This window comes from Pongo pygmaeus, chromosome 22 (assembly GCF_028885625.2).
Source record: "Pongo pygmaeus isolate AG05252 chromosome 22, NHGRI_mPonPyg2-v2.0_pri, whole genome shotgun sequence".
NCBI lineage: Eukaryota > Metazoa > Chordata > Mammalia > Primates > Hominidae > Pongo > Pongo pygmaeus.
This window is the reverse complement of record NC_072395.2, coordinates 49,902,922-49,924,203: the sequence shown is the minus strand read 5'-3', so window position 1 is coordinate 49,924,203 and position 21,282 is coordinate 49,902,922. Positions and strand designations below refer to the sequence as shown.

General features: G+C 47.6%; 1 protein-coding gene across 3 annotated transcripts; it reads right to left on the bottom strand.

Annotated features, from left to right (window-relative positions):
- Positions 1-653: 653 nt before the first annotated feature.
- RIPPLY3 (ripply transcriptional repressor 3) lies at positions 654-14,031 on the bottom strand. Of its 3 annotated transcripts, none has more exons than XM_054468853.2 (4): positions 13,948-14,031; positions 11,963-12,029; positions 6,635-6,702; positions 654-2,415 (listed from the first exon to the last, which is right to left on the bottom strand). In XM_054468853.2, exon 4 carries the CDS (start codon positions 2,400-2,402, stop codon positions 2,082-2,084), a length of 321 nt encoding a protein of 106 aa, XP_054324828.1. In that variant the 5' UTR covers positions 2,403-2,415; positions 6,635-6,702; positions 11,963-12,029; positions 13,948-14,031; the 3' UTR covers positions 654-2,081. The 3 variants fall into 3 exon arrangements, with proteins under 3 accessions (XP_054324828.1, XP_054324827.1, XP_063515801.1); XM_054468852.2 differs by lacking the exon at positions 13,948-14,031 and adding an exon at positions 13,305-13,917; XM_063659731.1 differs by lacking the exon at positions 11,963-12,029 and having other exon boundaries at positions 666-2,415; positions 13,948-14,015.
- Between the last annotated feature and the right edge of the window lie 7,251 nt (positions 14,032-21,282).

Here is a 21,282-nt window from a genome sequence, read left to right as displayed (position 1 = left end):
CTTGGCAACATATTGAGAACCTGTATCTACAAAAAAAAAATTTTTTTTTTAATTAACTGGGTGGCTGGGCATGGTGGTTCATGCCTGTAATCCCAGCACCTTGGGAGGCCGAGGGGGGTGGATCACCTGAGGTCAGGAGTTTGAGACCAGCCTGGCCAACATGGTAAAACCCCATCTCTACTAAAAATACAAAATGAGCCAGGCTTGGCGGCGCGTGCCGGTAATCCCAGCTACTCAGGAGGCCGAGGTAGGAGAATCGATTGAACCTGCGAGGCAGAGGTTGCAGTGAGCCGAGATTGTGCCATTGCACTCCAGCCTGGGTGACAAGAGCGAAACTCCATCTCAAAAAACATTGCTGGGCATGGTGGCTCACGCCTGTCGTCCTACCTACTGCAAAGGCTGAGGTGGGAGGATTCCTTGAGCCCAGGAGTTCAAGGCTGCAGTGAGCTATTATTGAGCCACCGCACTCCAGGCAGGAACAGAGCAAGACCCTGTGTCTAAAATTTTTAAAAATAAAACAGAATACTGAAATAAAATAATAGGTTATAATTTTAAAAGAATTATTTTTAAAAACCATGAAAAATGAAAAAACCTTAAAGCAGGAACTATTTAATTCTAAAAATGTCTTAACCAAAAAAGGTGATTATCAAGCATTCTTTCAAAATATTTATTTCAAGTAGAAATTGATATAATGTACTATATACAGGAAGATACCACATGTAAGATAAGTAAGTCAAAAAGTTTCAGGAATACACATTTATCATCAAAATATTAAAAACAAAATAATTTTACATCAGATACTTTAATTAAAAATAGTGTTCATGGGTTAAGGGTAGGGTTAAAAAAATAAAAAATTTAAAAAATAGTGTTCATCTATTAAAATACTAAGCCCCAGTCACCAACTAAGAAGAGAGAAGGTTCTACTCCCTATAAATTCATACACACAGCCCTTATACAGTCATCACATACATTTTTATCTAATTGTCTCCTAAAAATCCCTATCTTTTTGTTACTCTTTTTTTTTTTTTTTTGAGACGGAGTTTCGCTCTTGTTGCCCAGGCTGGAATGCAATGGCGCGATCTCGACTCACGGCAACCTCCGCCTCCCGGGTTCTAGCCATTCTCCTGCCTCAGCCTCCCGAGTAGCTGGGATTACAGGCATGCGCCATCACGCCCGGCTAAATTTGTATTTTTAGTAGAGACGGAGTTTCTCCATGTTGGTCAGGCTGGTCCTTTTTGTTACTCTTATGGGAATTATTTGGTGGGTTAAAAAAAATTTTTTTTAATAAATACATTTTTTTTTTGGCCGGGCTCAGCGGCTCACGCCTGTAATCCCAGCACTTTGGGACACAGAGGCGGGTGGATCACCTGAGGTCAGGAGTTCAAAGCCAGCCTGACCAACGTGGGGAAACCGAGTCTCTACTAAAAATACAAAAAATTAGCCAGGTGTGGTAGCTCCTGCCTGTAATCCCAGCTACTTGGGAGGCTGAGACAGGAGAATCTCTTGAACCCAAGAGGTGGAGGTTGCAGTGAGCCGAGATTGTGCCACTGCACTCCAGCCTGGGAGACAAGAGCAAAACTCCGTAACAAAACCAAACCAAACCTTTTTTTTTTTTTCCAAAATGCTACTAAGCAACTACATCTGCCCTTGGATGATAGATTAAAATTGGGGTTTAATATCTAAATTATTCTTACAAAAGCAGAAATAGCTAAACAATGAGTCTCAGGTTAAGTAGGACGTGGAGTGGGTGACTATCTAGGAAGAATTCATCACCTGATCAGCGAGTGACAATGCTGAAGGAGCTTTGAAAACTGGCTCTACCAGATAACAACTGTTGACATAGACCTCTTTGTCCTAGAATCCTTTCTCAAAGGTATGCATGAGTGCACCAAAACCGAATCGCCAGGGGAAAGAAAAGTAAAAGCTGACTTTCTGCCGTGAGTAGTGTGTGGGCCAGGGGCTGCCCGAGAAGCCTCCAGCCTCTGTACACTCAGCAGGGATGAGTGGTGTCCTGGCTTGGGTGTCCCCAAGAGAACGTTGGGGGCAGGTCCCGGAGCAGGGCCCAGGAGACAGAGACAGATTCATTTGGATGAGGAGCACTTGCCACCCCTTGAGGAGACGCTGTGTGGGAGCAGACCCTCCCCCCAGGGGTCACCCCCTCCTGAGGATCGCTGCCCTCGGTTGCTGCCCTGGTCTCTGCCCTTTCCCCCTGGGCAGTTTTCCTGCAGACCTCCCACCTCCTGGAGCAAAGGATGGAGGGGCGGGGTTCCTTCCTCTGGCTCTTCAGCTTCTGAAGCAGACTCAGTAGACTCATCGTCGTAGAAGTCAATCGTGGCTTGCACTGGGAAGCTGGCCAGTACTTGCTCCCCGGAACTCTGCAGGTATTCTTGACGCTTTGACATGGGTAAATAGACTCTAATATTTGAGAAACAAATTCACCATTAATCGACCTGAACCTCGTCCTAAATCCCTTCTAGAAGGTGCTTTATCCCAGAAGCAGAGAACTGCACAGTCTTCCTTTCTGGTCTTTGCCTTCACAACACACAGAATTTAAGTCATCAGAACAGGGAACTCTAGGCACCTATTGGAGGTACCTGGTGATAAATCTACCCCGGTTCAGAAGTGAGTTATAAATCTGACAGAGCCAGTCAATTTAGACAGTCGCAAGGGAAAGGGTGTGCTTCAAGGAAGGGAAAAGGCAACTGAAAACATTGAGTTCCAAGATTAGGAGGCTCACTCTGATCAAATGGGGGACTTGACTCTTCCTAGATAATTGATGTCCCATTTAGGTGAAAACCCACTCTCCCACCCCACCCTCTGTCCCCTGCAGCATGGGAAATGCTGTAACCCCTTGGGTTCTGGAGGAAATTTACTCTGACATCTCTGAAACCCTGGTCTAGAGAAGCAGCTAATTTTTCCAGATGTCGCCATAAAGAAATTGGAGGCACAAGTCCCTTGCTCTGCCAGAATAAAAAAGATGTGCTTAGGAAAAAAGGAAATAAAAGAAAGAGAAAGAAAAAAGAAAGTGCTTAAGTATGTAAAATTTGGAACCCCTAAATTCCAGGTTTTATAGGATTTTGGATTTGCTCATACATGGCGAGTATTAAGATACCCCCTCCCCATAATCTTTTTTTTTTTTTGAAAGGGAGTCTTGCTCTCTCACCTAGGCTGGAGTGCAGTGGCGCGATCTCGGCTCACTGCAACTTCTGCCTCCTGAGTTCAGTGATTCTCCTATCTCAGCCTCCCAAATAGCTGAGATTACAGGCACCCACCACCATGCCTGGCTAATTTTTGTATTTAGTAGAGATGGAGTTTCACCATGTTGGTCAGGCTGGTCTCGAACTCCTGACCTCAAATGATTCGCCCAACTCGGCCTCCAACAGGGCTGTAATTATAGGCGTGAGCCACCACTCCCGGCCATAATCTCTTATCCTTCACTTACTTTCTTTCTTTTTTTTTTGAGAAAGGGTCTCACTCTGCCACCCAGGCTGGAGTGCAGTGGGACAATCATAGCTCACTGCAGCCTTGAACTCCTGGGCTCAAGCATCTCCCACCTGAGCCTCCTGAGTAGCTGAGACTACTGGTGCATGCCACCACGTCCAGCTAATTCTTTATATTTTTCATAGAGACAGGGTTTCGCCATATTGCCCAGGCTGGTCTGCAACTCCTGAGCTCAAGTGATCCTCCTGCCTCGGCCTCCCAAAGTGTGAGATTACAGGTGTGAGCCACCATGCCTCGACCTGCTTTTCATTCATTAATTTATTTGCATTTTTCTCTGTGGTCTTCTGAAGAAGTGAGTTTGTCAATTGATCACTGCTTATTTGCAAAGCTGATTTCAATATCCTTTTTTTTCAGATAGAAGAGAAAAGGGAGAGAGAAAACATCCTTTTATAAATAATCGATGATAGTTTTTTACTTCATAAGATATCCAATAGACCAGTGGTTCTCGACCTCCAGGGGACATTTGGCAATGTCTGGAGACATTTTTGGTTGTCACAACCGAGGGGAAGCTACTGACATTTAGTGAGTAGAGGCCAGGAATACTGGTAAACACCCTACGAGGCCCAGGATAGCTCCCACCGTGAAGAATTATCCAGCCCAAAGCGCCAATAGTGCTGAGGTTGAGAAAGTCTGCAACAGACAGAATGTATATGTTCATCTAACACAGAAATATGAGCATAGTTCCATTTTTAGCCATGTTTACAATTAGGTATTTATACTGAAGTATTCACAGGTGAATTCCTAGCATGTTTGAGATTTGCTTTAAAATATGCTGGGGTGGGACACAGTGGCTCATGTCTGTAATCTCAGCACTTTGGGAGGCCAAAGCAAGAGGATCACTTGACCCCAGGAGTTTGAGACCAGCTTGAGCAACATGGCAAAACCCCGTATCTGGAAAAAAAAAAAAAAAAATTAGCTGGGTGTGGTGGTGTGTACCTGTAGTCCCAGCTACTCCAGAGGCGCAGATGGGAGCCTGGGGAGGTGGAGGCTGCAGTGAGCTGGGATGACACCACTGCACTCCAGCCTGGGCAAAGAGCAAGACCCTATCTCAAAATAAAATAAATAAATAAAATAAAATACGCTAACAACAACAACATAGTTGTGGGTGATACATATGTTGAGCTCAGAACGTTGATAACTATTGAGGCCAGTGATGGGTACATGGGGTTCACTGTACTATTCACTCCACTTTTGTGTATGTCTGAAATTTACTGTAATAAAAATATAAAGTGAAATTGTATATCCAGTGTGCAATGCATGGCTGCAGCTCATGCTTTATCAGTCACAGCATTTTCAACTAATGAAAAACAGAGTGGCCGGGCATGGTGGCTCACACCTATGATCACATCACTTTGGAAGGCCAAGGCGGGTGGATTACCTGACATCAGGAGTTCAAGACCAGCCTGGCCAACATGGTGAAACCCCACCTCTATTAAAAATACAAAAATTAGCCAGGCATGGTGGCACGCATCTGTAATTCCAGCTACTTGGGAGGCTGAGGCAGGAGAATCGCTTGAATCTGGGAGGTGGAGTTGCAGTTGAGCCGAGATCGTGCCACTGCACTCCAGCCTGGGTGACAGAGCAAGACTTCATCTCAAAAAAGCAAAACAAAACAAAACAAAACAGATGCATGGGTCTTTCCCTAGAGCAAGTGAATCAGAGCGCCTGGGAGAACCACCCAGGCATCTGTATTTTTAAAAGCTCCACTAGTAATTCTATGAGGATTGAAAACCATTGGTGTGGCCAGTAGTAGTGGCTCATGCCTGTAATCCCAACACTTTGGGAGGCCGAGGGAAGAGGATAGCTTAAGCCCAGGAGTTAAAGACCAGTCTGGGCAATATAGTGAGACCTTGTCTCCACAAAAAAATTACAAAATTAGCAGAGCATGGTGGCACATACCTGTGGTCCCAGCCACTTAGGAGGGTGAAGTAGGAGATCATTTAAGCCCAGGAGGCAGGGGTTGCAGTGAGCTGAGATTGTGCCACTGCACTCCAACCTGGGTGACAGAGTGAGATGTCAGAAGAGAAAAGAAAACTATTGGTGTAAGGCATACAAGGGAAGCTTCCTTCTGACCAGTCTGAGGAGCCTGAGCTTCATGCCTACACATGAGTGTCTTTGGGTTGTATTAAGCTTTCCAGTCTTCTTGGGTAACCAGGGCAAAGGCACCTAGTGGAGGCAGCCCAGGCAAGGTTAATTTTGGTAAAGGAGATTGAGAGAGATAGACAGATAATAAGAGAGAGACAGGCAGAAATCCTGAACATGAGCCACTTGTCTAAAATGGACAGAGTGTAGATGGATACAGCAGTGAGAATCCTGGTCACCACCAGGACCATGACACACACTTGAGAGGCCGGAGGAAAAGGCTCTCTCAAAGGTGCTCGGCACCCACTGTGCTGGAGACAACCATTTACTCAACACATAGATATTTTTTTTGGAGACAGAGTTTCGCTCTTGTCGCCCAGGCTAGAGTACAATGGCGTGATCTTGGCTCACTGCAACCTCCACCTCCCAGGTTCAAGTGATTCTCTTGCCTCAGCCTCCCAAGTAGCTGGGATTACAGGTGCCCCCCACCATGCCCAGCTACTTTTTTGTATTTCTAGTAGAGACAGGGTTTCACCATGTTGGTCAGGCTGGTCTCGAACTCCTGACCTCAGGTGATCCACCTGCCTCAGCCTCCCAAAGTGCTGGGATTACAGGCATAAGCCACCATGTCCACCCTCAACACATAGATGTTGAAGGTCGACTTTGCACTAGACAATATACTAGCTTATATCCTGGTAGAACAATAGAAATATACCTCAATATCTAAGTTTTTATATATGCATATACAATTCATATGCAATTATATAAATATAATACAAGGCATAATTTGTAATGAGAAGTAGAAATAACAGGTGTAAAGAAAAGAGAGAGGCCAATTGCATTTTGCAGAAAACACTGAATGAATGAATACATGAATGGATTCCAGAAATCCAACAAAATCTCCTTGGTATAAAGAAACTAAACAATACCAAAGAATACATTGAATTATTTTCTACTTTGTTGAAAATCTATGAGGTTGAAGACACTAAAGCGTATTAATGCCTATATTAAAAGGAAATTACAGATTACTTATTGTGAAGTCATATATTACCTTACAGGATGCTGAAACCCAAAGGCTCCCTTTGATCCAAAAGCGTGTTGGTCAGCCCTAGGTTCAAGCTGTAACGACAGACACATACAAACACAGAGACAATGCAGGAGTGTCGGAAGGTGACATCCTGAGGTTTTAAACCACAGAACGTAAGTCGTCTGCAATTGTTCATATCAATACCAATTTTAGAGAGTTTAGACACCTTATCAGTATTTGATAAGCCCATGTTCCTGTTACTGCGGCCCAAAATGTCCCAGGCACTGTGAAGAATTCAGATGGAAGGAGTTGGACACAGTGCCTCGGTCCAGCATTTTACAATCTAATGGACAGAGATGCACAGGTATGCTAATAACCATGCTACAAAGCATCACACGGTGAGATACCCATAATTCTAAGCATGAAGGAAGGTCGGGAATGGGTTCATGGAGGGCCTCGCAGAGACATCTGTGGCATGTGGGTTTGCAATTCTAAGACTATTTTGGCAGAGGAGAGCATCAAATTCAGAGTGGCAGTACCGGGCGCGGTAGCTCATGCCTGTAAAACCAGCACTTTGGGAGGCTGAGGCGGGTGGAATCTGAAAATTTAGCTAGGCATGGGCGTGGTGGTGCATGCCTGTAATCCCAGCTACTTGGGAGGCTGAGGCACAAGAATCACTTGAACCTGGGAGGTGGAGGTTACAGTGAGCCAAGATCCTGCCACTGCACTCCAGCCTGGATGACAGAGTGACACTCCGTCTCAAAAAGAAAAAAATCAGAGTGGCAGGAAAACAGAGGGCGCACGTGGGGAGCCATGAGGAACCTGGTGTGGAACAAGTGAGACACTGTGATGGGCAAAGGGCTCAAACGGTGACATTTGCCTTGAATACCCACTGTTGAGTTTAGGTTTGACTCTGGATACAGGAACTGGAGATGGATTTTTGAGTCAGGGAGTCCAACTATCAGATCTGTATTTCAAGGAGAGCAGTGGCCGCAAGGAGCTGTGCACAGACGAGGCTGGTGTAGAAAGGGCTTGGAGGAGCCAATCTTGGCAACTGATGGTAAAGAGCTTCTGGATGAGGGCAGGATATGAACTCAGGCTGAGCACGGTGGCTCACTCCTATAATTGCAGCACTTTGGGAGACCCAGGTCGGCAGATCACTTGAGGTCAGGAGTTCAAGACCAGCCTGGCCAACATGGTGAAACCCAGTCTCTACTAATAATACCAAAAAAATTAGCTAGGAGTGGTGGCGCGTGCCTGTAGTCTCAGCTACTCGGGAGGCTGAGGCAGGAGAATCGCTTGAACCCGGGAAGCGGAGGTTGCAGTGAGCTGAGATCGCACCACTGCACTCCAGCCTGGTGACAGAGCGAGACTCCATCTCAAAAAAATAATAATAAATAAATAAAGAGCTGAAATGGTCTGAGGCGGTGCCTCAGAAACCCCAAATCTTCAGATTCCAGAGTTCAATTGGAACCAGATGAGAAACAGGACAAAACTTACTATGGCCTGACAAGGAAGGACTTTGACACCGTGAATCTCCACGCCATTCCATCCTGCAGGGACGCTGGGATGGGTGGCGGGGGCAATGTGCACGTGACATATATGCGCAAATTCGCCTGGAAGGAGCCTCTGCAGATATTACATTTTCCTTGCCATATTTTCTTTTTTTTTTTTGAGACGGAGTCTTACTCTGCTCACCCAGGCTGGAGTGCAGTGGCACGATCTCGGTTCACTGAGATTCTCCTGCCTCAGCCTCCCGAGTAGCTGGGACTACAGGCGCATGCCACCACGCCCGGCTAATTTTTTGTATTTTTAGTAGAGATGGGGTTTCCCCGTGTTTCAATCTCCTGACCTCGTGATCCACCCGCCTCGGCCTCGCAAAGTGCTGGGATTACAGGCGTGAGCCACCGCGCCCGGCGCCAGCCATATTTTCATAATTCACTGTGATGAGCTAAGAAAGTGATGAGGCTCTTTGGAACAAAATCTTTTCCATAAAGTTGTTCACTCTTTGGGGGATACAGGAAGCTGCTTCTTTGTTAAGCTCTGTTCGTAATTATAAAACGCTCCTAATTCCTCAGGCCCTACTTTATGGCCACAAGCAATCCTGCCCTGCTAACAGCTATTTGGCACCCTGCGATCAGACAGGGCCTAACTTGGCAGTGGCAGGTGTCAGGAAAGAATAGCTTCTGTAAATAGTCCAGTTCTAACTGGACCTTGTTAAAACATTCAGCACACCTTTATCCACTTTAAAAACTTTACCCCACAAACATATGCAGCTTTAAAAGTTTTATGCCAGGCAGGGCGCAGTGGCTCACGCCTGTAATTACCAGCACTTTGGGAGGCAGAGGCAGGAGGATCATGATCTGAGGTCAGGAGTTCGAGACCAGCCTGGCCAACGTAGTGAAACCCCGTCCCTACTAAAAATACAAAAATTAGCTGGGCGTAATGGCGCACACTTGTAATCGCAGCTACCTGGAGGCTGAGGCAGGTGAATCACTTGAACCTGGGAGGTGGAGGTTGCAGTGAGCTGAGATTGCACCATTGCACTCCAGCCTGGGCGACAAGAGCGAAACTCCACCCCCCCCCAAAAAATTATGCCACAAATATCCTGATTGTTTTCCAAAAGGATCCTTTGTCCGGTGAGGGAAATGTGTAAATATTCACATTTTATAATGAAACATGAGAACAGAAATGTGCACAAGGCAAACACTGTGTTTAAGTTATGTGTGAGTGTGTTTTCCTATGAGCCTGAGGACTGACAGGTGCAGAGAGGCTTTCAGTGGGGGTCAGCCTTCTCTCCATTGGAGTCTCTGACCAGACTAGGAGCCTGGCAGACAGGGCAGGCCCAGAAGAACAACCAGTCCCTGATGTTTTCCAGGAAACTGCCTCCCTGGCAGTGCCCACAAGTGGCCGGGAAGGAAACGCAACACAGATCAAGAAAGATGCAGGTAGGGGAGGGAGATAGCTCCCTAGGGCTTGTAGGGGCATGAAGTGGGTGAGGGTGACCCTGCTGCTCAGAGCACAGGGCCTTGAGGCCTTCCCTCTGCTTGAGGGTTTTTTGGGTTTTGTTTTTGTTTTTGAGACAGGGTCTCATTCTCTCTCCCACGCTGGAATGCAGTGTCCCGATCTCAACTCACTGCAACCTCTGCCTCCCAGGTTCAAGCGATCCTCCTGCCTCAGCATCCTGAGTAGTTGGGAATACAGGCGCACACCACCACCGCCCGGCTAACTTTTGTATTTTTAGTAGAGACAGGGTTTCACCATGTTCGTGAGGTCAGTCTCGAACTGCGGACCTCAGATGATCCGACCGCCTCGGCCTCCCAAAGTGCTGAGATTACAGGGTGAGCCACGCGCCCGGCCTACTTGAGGTTTTATTCTAGTTTTGCTTTGCTTGCCGGGAGCCCTGGTACAGGTCATCAGGCGTTAGCCCTCCTCACCGCCACTCCAGCCAATGGCATTTTTGAGAAATACAGAAGAGGGCTTGAGAGCTGGGGAATTATCCCGCTTTGTCGGGCGAGGGCGCTGTTGAGCAAGAAGCGTTCCTTCTCCGCGCTGGGCAGCTCTCGTCGGTGGGCTGCAGGGAACCCAGCGCGGTGCACAGTACCAGAGCACAGACTGGCGCTGGCCGCTCTGCGCAACCAGCTGGGCTCTGCAAAGAGCGGGCTCCGGGCTGGGGGTGAGGATTGGCGGGCTCTACAGCCCCCAGGGAACAACCACTCTTCCCACACCCACATCCGTGGACAGAACTACTTCAGCGTGACAGGCTACCTGTTGATCAGCGAGAAAGTTAACGTTTAACATTTCTCTGCAAGTAACTTTTTCTCACAAACGGCCTTATCATAACAGAAAACAAAACCCAAAACTATCTGTCTTACTTAGGGAGCGTGCTATCGTATTTTTATTCCTGCAAGAAACTGATAGGCTCCACATCCATTTCATTTAAAAGAAAACTGGATAATTGTTAACATCTATGTTCTCACACAAGCACCTTTAAATTTTATGTTTAAGAACTAAGTTTGAAAGCAAAAGAAGGGATTATTTTACATTATTTAGATATATGTATAAAAATCGGGGACTAAAAATCATCTCTTGTTAATTGATTTATCTTTTATCTGCTTCCTTCTTTGAAGTAAATTAAAATTCCCAATATTCAGATTAATTTAATAAAGTCGTGTAAATATCAAAATACGGTGCAGGTCTGTTTTCCCACAATCAAGTTTTCTTACCATATTACAAATAACTGCACGTTAGGCCATATAACATGTGTTATGTAAATTCAATCCATGGTCTTTCCCAGCCTAATTCTTCAGTGTTTTAAAAGTCATCAAAAAAATAAATTAAGTAAAAGTCATCAATTTATATTTTAAAATATAACAAAGGAAAGGTAAATTCTATGAAAGCAAGTCATTACATCAGTAAGTATAAAGCAATTGAGTTACCAATGCAGAGTTACAAAAGAATGGTGGAGGTCATTAATCTTGCCCACAAAGCCCTCTGCTTGAGTGTATTTGCTCAGACAACATGAGACACCCCAGGAGTGCTTGACGGGGCTGAAAGTGCTTCAGAAAGGGCCAGACGCGGGGTGGGGGCTTTTAACCGCAACTCTGGGCACCTCAGATGGGGCTCAGTCCTATTTGCTCTGTGGCACCGGCCCAACCCTAATGGTGCTCTCAGCTTTTCTCTAAGGCAAGCGATAGTGGCAGCCTTCTCCCCTCCCCTCCCGACCTGTTGCTTTGCAGGAGAAACCGCAACAGGGAGGACATTCCTTATAATTCCCATGAAACGACTATGGGTTTTGTTTTGTTTTGTTTTGTTTTTTGAGACGAGTCTTGCTCTGTCACCCACACTGGAGTGCAGTGGCATGATCTTGGCTCCCTGCAACCTCCGCCTCCCGGGTTCAAGCGATTCTCCTGCCTCGGCCTCCGGAGTAGCTGGGATTACAGGCGCCTGCCACCATGCCCAGCTAATTTTTGTATTTTTAGTAGAGACGGGGTTTCGCCATCTTGGCCGGGTTGGTCACGAACTCCTGACTTCAGGTGATCCACCCCCCTCGGCCTCCCAAAGTGCTGAGATTACAGGCCCGAGCCACCGCGCCCAGCCTACGACTATGCTTTTATAGTGGGTTTGCTTTTTTAGGAAGGAGAAGCCACCAGGAGCCCAATCTATAATGCGACTTAGGTCTGATTAACACCTTACTCATTCAGGTTCCAACTCCCAGACCCCGAGGCGCTCCTGGGTTAGACGCCCAAGGGACGGCCCTGCGCAGGAGGCCGTTTACGGTCCCTTTATTTTAAAAGACGGTGCCACTTTCTGGCTGGACGGATTACCTACAACGCCCGCACTGAACCTTACCGGCCTTCCAGTTCTGGTCAGCTCAGCATCTCCAGGTGTCTGGATCCAAGGTCGCCACGGCGCGGGGCTGGAACGGCAAGCGCCAGGAGAGAGTGAACCCTGGGCACTTCTGCTGCCTTCAAACTATGCCATGAGAGTTATTCTTAGTTCCAGTGCCTGCCTGAAAAAGAGGCACCGGACCCCCCAGGAACTTTCCCAGGAGTTCTCAGGGCTGTGGATAAATTACTGTCATTTGTGTTTTTTCTCTCCTGCTACATCCCCAGTTCTCTGCCTCCAGTTAAGCTTTGAGAAGGAAGGTCCCGAATCTCACACAATTATCCGGGAACCCATTAGTTGAGAGATTTCTATCCCTGCAAATCCTGGCTGAACTATTCAATTCGGGGTTCCCCAACTATAGCTGTCTACTTTGTCCCCGGTTAATTTCAATCACGCCACCTTGGTCACTGAAGGAGCTTGATTCTACAGAGATGATTTTACAGAGTTGTAGGATGAAAAACAAACAAACAAAAAAAGAGGGCTGGGCGCGGTGGCTCACGCCTGTAATCCAGCACTTTGGGAGGCTGAGGTTAGTGGATCACTCGAGGTCAGGAGTTCGAGACCAGCCTGGCCAACATGGCGAAACCCCGTCTCTACTAAAAATACAAAAATTAGCCTGGCGTGGTGGCAGGCGCCTGTAATCCCAGCTACTCAGGAGGTGAGGCAGGAGAATCGCTTGAACCCGGGAGGCGGAGGTTCCCGTGAGCCAAGATCAGGCCATTGCACTCCAGCCTGGGCGACACAGTGAGACCCTGTCTCAAAAAAAAAAAAAAAAAAAAAAAAAAGGGAATCTTTCTCCTGCCTGGCTACCTGGCCCATCCGGCCTACCCGGTCCCTTCCTACCTCCCCGGCTAATGTGATTTCCTACAACGTTACTGTCTTTAAAAGGGCTGGTGCCCAGGGACAGCGAACGCCGAGCCCCCAATCAAGGGACAACAGAAACGGCTACCGAGAAAGTAGCAAAGTGAGAGATTGCCTCTGCAAGGCTGGCTTAGGAGCCCGAGACTTCAGTGTCCCCGGCCGGCGAATTGAGATTTCCTCTACACGGAAGCGTCGGCCCCTTTCCTGGCCAGCTACGTCCTGGGCCTCCGCACTTCAGAGCTGTGCGTTGGAACCGGAGAACTGAGCGCCCCTCCCGGGAACCCGGCTGCCGGCTCAGGAGCTTGCTTGGCGTCGCCGTCGAGCTCCGGAGCTCCGCTGGGGATCGGGGGTTCAGCAGCGCCCCAGCCTCCCGCTCGCTGCGCTCCCCGCACCGCCACCGCGCACGCCTCTCCGCGCGTCCACAGGGGCGCGGGGCCACCCTCACCTCTCCGGCCCGCGCGGTGGCGGAGGCCTCCAGGGAGCGTCCCCGGGGCAGTGACAGCCGCGCCCCCGCGCCTTCTGGACTCCGGCCGCCGCCTCGGGCTCCATGGTGCCGGCGGTGCCCGCGCCCCCTGCTGCCGCGCCGGCCTACGAGCGCGCCTAGATCCACTCGGGCTAAAGCGCTCACCTACCCGCGCGCCAGGTTTAAAAACGGGGGCGGGGCGGCGCGGGCAACCGCGAGGAGGGGGCAGGACCCGAGGAGCTCCGTGAGGGGTGCGGAGTGGGCCGCAGGGTACGGAGGTAAAGCCCGGGGCGGAGGAGCGGAGGGGACCAGAGAAGTTCCGGGAGGGGACCAGGGAGCCGGGGATGGGGAGGGGACGAGAAAAGCTCAAGGAGGTGGCGCCGGGTGTCAAGGAGGGGAGTCCGGCAGGCCTGGGCAGGGGTGGAGACAGGACAAAGAAAAGCCTGGGAGGGGGCACCAGGGAAGGGGTGACCAGAGGATGGAGGTACCAGGGATTGGGGCCACGAGCTCAGGCTGCAGACAGCGGGAAGTGACCCAGGAACGCGGGAGAGGAAAGCGAGGCCCGCGGGCGAGGGGCGTTTCCGTCGGGCGCACTCCCTCGGGGACTGGGGGGACCCGCGCTCACCCGCTGGGCTTCCCCTGCCGGATATGGGATGTGAGGAGTCCCGGCTTCTCTGTCCCTCTGTGGTCCCCGCGGCCTCGGGCTTTGGTCCTGTGAGAGCATCGGGTTCCCTGGGTTTCCGGAGAATCTCGCTTCCACCGCCTTAAAGCGGCAGCGGGGCTTGGGAATCCAAGCCGAATCCTCGGGTCCGCGTGGACCGGCCTTGGCTTCGGTGCCGGACAGTGGGCTCCCGGACGCCCCGACGCCAGGGCTCGAACCCGTGGCGAAGCGGGTGGGGTGGGGCGCGGCGACCCTTCCAGGAGACAGAAGGCCAGGAATGGAACCGAGCAAGAGGGGTGCTACGAGCGCACCCTTCCCACCGATGGCGGCCTTAGAAAGAATGCGAATTTTTAATAAAGCCGGGAGCGGCGGGCTTCTCCTTCGGTTAGCCCCAGCCAGGCTTAGAAAGGGCCTCCCGACCAGCAGGAGCGACCTTGCCCGACCCTGGGGACACTTCCCTGGGCGTCGCTGGAGCGCCGCCGCCACCATCACCAGCGCACGGCCAGGGTGGGAGAAAGCGATTTCACGCGTAGTGCACTGCGACAGAACACCGAAGGCGCTGGAGAGCCGCGGGCCTGGACCCCCGGGCTCCTCAGAGGTAGTTACTTTATATAATTTAAGTTACTGTGATGGATGTTAAAAAATCGAAGGACTAGGCCAGGCGCGGTGGCTTACACCTGTAATCCCAGCACTTTGGGAGACTGAGGCAGGTGGATCACTTGAAGTCAGGAGTTCGAGATCAGTCTGGCCAATACGGTGAAACCCGTCTCTACTAAAAATACAAAAATTAGCAGGGCATGGTGGCACACGCCTGTAATCCCAGCTACTTGGGAGGCTGAGGCAGGAGAACCGCTTGAATCTGGGAGACGGAGGTTGCAGTGAGCCAAGAGTGTGCCACTGCACTCCAGCGTGGGAGACAGAGTGAGATTCCCTTTCCAAAAAAAAAAAAAAAAAAAATCGAAGAACTTCCACAAGGCGCGGTGGCTCATGCCTGTAATCCCAGCACTTTGGGAGGCCCAGGCAGGTGGATCACCTGAGGTCTGGAGTTCGAGACCAGCCTGGCCAACATGATGAAACCCCGTATCCACTAAGAAAAATAGAAAAAAATAGCCGGGCGTGGTGGCGGGAGCCTGTAATCCCAGCTACTTGGGAGGCTGAGGCAGGAGAATCGCTTGAACCCGGGAGGCAGAGGTTGCAGTGAGCCGAGATCGCGCCAGTGCACTCTAGCCTGGGCACCAAGAGCCAGACTCTGTCTCAAAAAAAAAAAAAAAAAAAAAAAAAAAAAAAAAAAAAAATCGAAGAACTTCAGAGATTAAAGTGTTTTCACATTTTTTAAATTGAGATTTTGAGCAACAATAATTAAATCTAAATAAAGGCAAACATTTAAGAGGGGGGAATTAATGGGAGGAGGCTAGAAGGAGGCAAAGAACATTAGTGGACCATGTTGCAACAATAAGGTACCATATTTAATCTAAATGCAGAATGGGGTTTTACAAGAACACTGGGCAGGGAGCGGTGGCTCAATCCTGTAATCCTCGCACTTTGGGAAGCGGAGGCAGGCAGATCACTTGAGGTCAAGAGTTCCAGACCAGCCTGGCCGAAGTGGTGAAACCTCGTCTCTACAAAAATACAAAAATTAACCAGGCGTGGTGGCGTGGGCCTGTGGTCCCAGCTACTCAGGAGGCTGAGGTGGGAGGATTACCTGACCTCGAGGAAGTTGAGGCTGCAGTAAGACATGATCACGCCACTGCAGCCCACCCTGGGCCACAAAGTGAGACGCTGTTATTTTTCTCAAATATATATATATATCATTTTTTTAAAAAAGAAGAAAATGAAAGAACACTGGGCAACTGGGTGCAGAAGGGGTGTTTTCGTTGTGTTTATTTTTCTGTTTTTTGAGACAGAGTCTTGCCCTGTTGCCCAGGTTGGAGTGCAGTGGCATGATCACGGCTCACTGCAGCCTCAACCTTCCAGGATCAAATGATCCTCCCACCTCGGTCTCCCAAGTAGCTAGGACTACAGGTGTACACCACCACGCCTGGCTAGGTGTGGATGTTTTCAAATGAGTGTCTTCTAGGTAGCTGGTGGCAATGCAATGAAAAAGTTTGATAAGGTGTATTGTGTGCCATAAAAATGTTCACCCAGGCCGGGTGTGGTGACACATGTTTGTGGTCCCAGCTACCCAGGAGGCTGAGGTGGGAGGACTGTTTGAACCCAGGAGTTGCAGGCTGCAGTGAGCCATGATAATGCCACTGCACTCCAGCTTGGGCAACAGAGCAAGATCCTAAGACCCTGTCTCAAAAAAAGCACAACAAAAATGAAAGTTCACCTTTTGTCCCAGTAATTCTATTTGTGTCTATACTATAGATGTATTCTGAAATGGGAACGAAGATGTATTTAATCAGAGAGAACTGCTTACACTGTTGAAAAACTATGTCCAAAAATATGGCAATGATTAAATAAATGATGGTAGAATAGTATGCAGCTAATAAAAATATGTTTACAGAGTTTTGAACAGCATGGGGAAAAGAACAAAACTGTATACATAGGATGTGAACTACATTCAAAGCCTACAAATAAAACAGAAGTGCCTGCTGAGTGCTGACATTACTAAAGATTTGGAGGGGCTTTAAAACTTGTTTTCTAAATTTTCAACAATGAATATATTACTTTTTATTGTGGTAAAAGGTACATAACATAAAATTTACCATTTTAACCATTTTCAAATGTACAATTCAGTGACAATAAATCCACTCACGTTGTGCAACTGGCCCCCCATCTCCAGAACTTTTTCCTCATCCCAAACCAAACTCTGTACCCGTGAAACAGTAACTCCTCATTCTCCACCCCCTGCCATTGGTAACCACCATTCCGCTTTCTGTATCTATGCATTTGACCATTCCAGGCACCTCACAGAGGTAGAACCATTTGGTCTTTTCTGGAACATACATTAATTTATAATCCTCCCTCTAACCCTGCAAATCAGGCATTATCCTCAGATTAAGAAACTGGACTTCCCAGAGGTTAAGTAACTGGTACAGAGAGGCAGGACTCGAGTTCCTATCAGATACCTGGGTTGTAAAAAGTGAATGCCACGGCCAGGCGCGGTGGCTCACCCCTGTAATCCCAGCACTTTGGAAGGCCAAGGCGGGTGGATCATGAGGTCAGGAGTTCAAGACCAGCCTGGCCAAAACAGTGAAACCCCGTCTCTAATAAAAATACAAAAATTACCCGGGAGTAGTGGCACACGCCTGTAGTCCCAGCTACTCAGAGGGCTAAGGCAGGAGGATCGCTCGAACCCGGGAGGCAGAGGTTGCAGTGAGCCGAGACCACACCATTGCCCTCTAGCCTGGGTGACACAATGAGACTCTGTCTCAAAAAAAAAAAAAAAAAAAAGAAAGAAAGAAAAGAAAAAAAAGGAAAGTGAGTGCCACTAAAAATAAATTTGAAGGGCTGGGCATGGTGGCTCACATCTGTAATCCTAGCACTTTGCGAGGCCAAGGCAGGTGGATCACATTAGGTCAGGAGTTTGAGACCAGCCAGGCCAACATGGTGAAACCCTGTCACTACTAAAAAAAAAAAAAAAATACAAAAAATTAGCCAGGCGTGGTGGTGTGCACCTGTAATCCTAGCTACTCCGGAGGCTGAGGCAGGAGAATCGCTTGAACCCAGGAGGCGGAAGTTGCAGTGAGCCGAGATTGCATCACTATACATCAGCCCAAATGACAGAGTGAGACTCTGCCTCAAAAAAATATATAAAATAAAATAAAAATAAATTTAAAGAGCAAAAAGACCAAACTCAGCACCTACAGGCAGTAGACACTCTATTTTCTCTTTTTTTTTTCCTTCGGCCAAGTACAATATAAGACCACCACGGCCAAAGCTGGGACAATTTGAGCAACAAAATAAAGTAGTATTTGTTTATAAGTCAAGGTATAAAATAAATATTCTTGAGCTTATATTGATATCAGTAAATATTGAATAAATGAAAATACGGGGAGAATAGACAAATTTCCTTAGTAGAAGAATTCCAAATAATTTATGTGGATAATCTGTCCTCGGGGGGATGGAATGTAGCTACATAAACCATAATTAAAATCCATAACTATGCGTGTTTTTGTTGAAAATGTATTTAATGAAAAATAAATGTACTGGTAATGTAAAATGAGAGTTTTTTTGTTTGTTTGTTTTTTAGTTTTTCTTTTGCAGGTGGAGGAATTAAAATTCAGTGAACAAAATAAATTGCCATTGAGGTAGTTGGGAATTCAAAGACCTTTTGTGTTACCTAGTATTTTAAACTATTTCTTAAACTTTGTTTGGGTCCATTGAAGGTCTTTATGATAGAGGAAGTAATTTGGGGAAGGGGTAGAAATCTTAAGAAACTTAATTAGGCCCCTGGCTTATAAACTGGGAAAAATGGCTGAACTTCAAGTGTGTGAAACCCTCCTGCCCGGGAGTTAAATAAAATGGAGATTCTATTTCTTCTCCTGCTGTCCTTAATTAAAAATTCTTTTTCATATGCTGACTCTCCACTGTTGCCTGGAAACAAAAAGTAAAGATGTCAGCCCTGAAGGTTTCCGGACTGCCTAGGAGGAGGATCCCGAAACTCAGGACATCTAAGAGGTCAGAATATTTTTACATAAACAGTGCTGAAGACAAGCAGGGAAATGATAATTTCCTTTTCTTCTGTTTAGTTAGACCGTATTTCCTGTTATCTGCTCCTAAGTGTTCTGCAACTCTGAAAGCTGTTTTAGAAGCTACAAGAGGTTGTTACTGCTTTTGATGTTGTTATTTTCTAAAATATTTAAGACCAAAAAAGGATATTTGTATATTTGTTCCATGGGAATAAGAGATATATTTGTTTTGGGTGGTTTTTTTTTAAGTTTTTTGTTTGTTTGTTTTGTTTTGTTTGAGATGGAGTGTCATTCTGTCACGCCAGCTGGAGTGCAGTGGCGCGATCTTGGCTCATGGCAACGTCTGCCTCCCGGGTTCAAGCAATTCTCTTGCCTCAGCCTCCTGAGTAGCTGGGATTACAGGAGTGTGCCACCACACCCAGCTAATTTTTGTATTTTTAGTAGAAATGGGGTCTCATCATGTTGGTTAGACTGGTCTCGAACTCCTGACCTCAAGAGATCTGCCCGCCTCGGCCTCCCAAAATGCTGGGATTACAGGTGTGAACCACCATGCCCAGCCAAAAGTTATTTATTTTTATTTTTTACAATTGTGGTAAAATACACGTAACATGGAATCTAGCATCTTTACCATTTGAGGTGCACAGTTTAGCGGCATTAGGTACACTCATGAGTGTACCACCATCTACCCAGAGAACTCTTCATCTTGCAAAGCTGAAACTCTTCAACAGCAACTTCCCACTTCCCCCTTTGCCAGGCCCTGGCAACCACCATTCTTTCTGTCCTCATGAGTTTGACTATTATAGGTACCTCATATAAGTGGAATCTGTGAGTATTCGCCTTTCTTGGCTGATTTATTGCACTCAGCATAATACCCATAAGGTTCATCCATATTGTAGTATAGCTTAGAATTTCTTTCCTTTTTCAGGCTGAATAATATTCCCTTGTGTGCAGAGACCACATTTTGTTTATCCATTCATCCTCAGTAGATGGACACTTGAGTTGCTTCCACCTTCTGGCTGTTGTGAATAATGTACTATGAACACCATTCCTTCAAGCACGTGCTGTCAGTTCTTTTGGATATATTCTCAGAAATAGAATTATTAGGTGAAATATATCTGTTTTTGAATCCTTATGTTAAGGCCCAAGTTTGCTTTCGGAAAAAAAAAAAAAAAAAGGCCAGGCGCGGTGTCTCACGCCTGTAATTCCAGCACTTTGGGAGGCTGAGGCAGGAGGATCACCTAAGGTCGGGAGTTTGAGACCAGCCTGACCAACATGGAGAAACCCTGTCTCTACTAAAAATACAAAATTAGCCAGGCATGGTGGCGCATACCTGCAATCTCAGCTACGCGGGAGGCTGAGGCAGGAGAATCACTTGAACCCGGGAGGCGGAGGTTGCGGTGAGCCAAGATCACGCCATTGCACTCTAGCCTGAGCAACAAGAGCAAGACTCCGTTTCAAGAAAAAGAAAAAAAGAAAAGAAAAGAAAAAAGTTAATTAGCTGGGCATGGTGGAGCACGCCTGTAATCCCAGCTACTTGGGCGGCTAAGGCAGGAGAATCGTTTGAACCTGGGAGACGGAGGCTGTGATGAGCCAAGATCGCACCATTGCGCTCTAACCTGGGCAACAAGAGTAAAACTCCATCTCAAAAAGAAAAAAAAAAAAGAAGAAGAAGACGATTTTCTGCATGACTGCAGACATCCCTAGCTTAACCATGCCATGACTGATGTCTGGAAGCTGGAACCATCTATAGCCCTGGCTTTACCTTCCCTACCCCACTCCCCACAGACCCCCTTCCCTCTGGACTGTTTCTGGCCTGGGAGCCTCCCAGGCACATTCATGTCTCAGGGCCTCTGCCTGCAACACTGTCCTTCCAGACGTCTACATGGCCTGCTGCCTCACCTCCTTCAGGTCTGACTCCGATCTCCTCTGGGGATGACGCCTTCTCTGGACACCTGTTTAATGCCTTTCTCTCCTTCACACTCACAAAGACACGTGTACCTTGGCATTCCCTAGCCTCCTTCCCTGCTTCAGTTTTCTCCATTACATTTAACATAACTATATTTTTCATATCTATACCTATCACCCTAACTCATTTAACCTACTATTTCTTTTCTCTTTTTCTTTTTTTTTTTTTAAGACAGGGTCTCACTCTGTCACCCAGGCTGGAATGCAGTGGTGCAATCAGGGCTCACTGCAGCCTCAACCTCCTGGGCTCAAGTGATCCTCCTGCCTCAGCTTCCCGAGCAACTGGGACTACAGGTGCACACCACCACACCTGGCTAATTTTTGAATTTTTTTGTAGAGAGGGGGTTTTGCCACGTTGCCCAGGCTGGCCTGGAATTCCTAAGCTTTAGCAGTTCACCCACCTAAGCCTCCCAAAGTGCTGGGAGCACAGGCGTGAGCCACTGCGCCTGTCCTACTGTCTCTTACCTATTTATTTTACTTGTTGTCTGCCTTTCCTAGGAGTGTGTCAGTTCCATGAGGGCAGGGGTTTCCTCTGTTTTGGTCACTGCTCAGCTAGCTTCAGAAGAAAATGAAGAAGTACTCTGGAGTTGTCCAATTTAATTATGTACTTTGAGCTAACACCCAACATGAGAAAACACGGAAAGCAGAAAGTTTTATCCACAGGTGGCACGTGGTAAGCAGCAGAATCTCACCTCAGGCT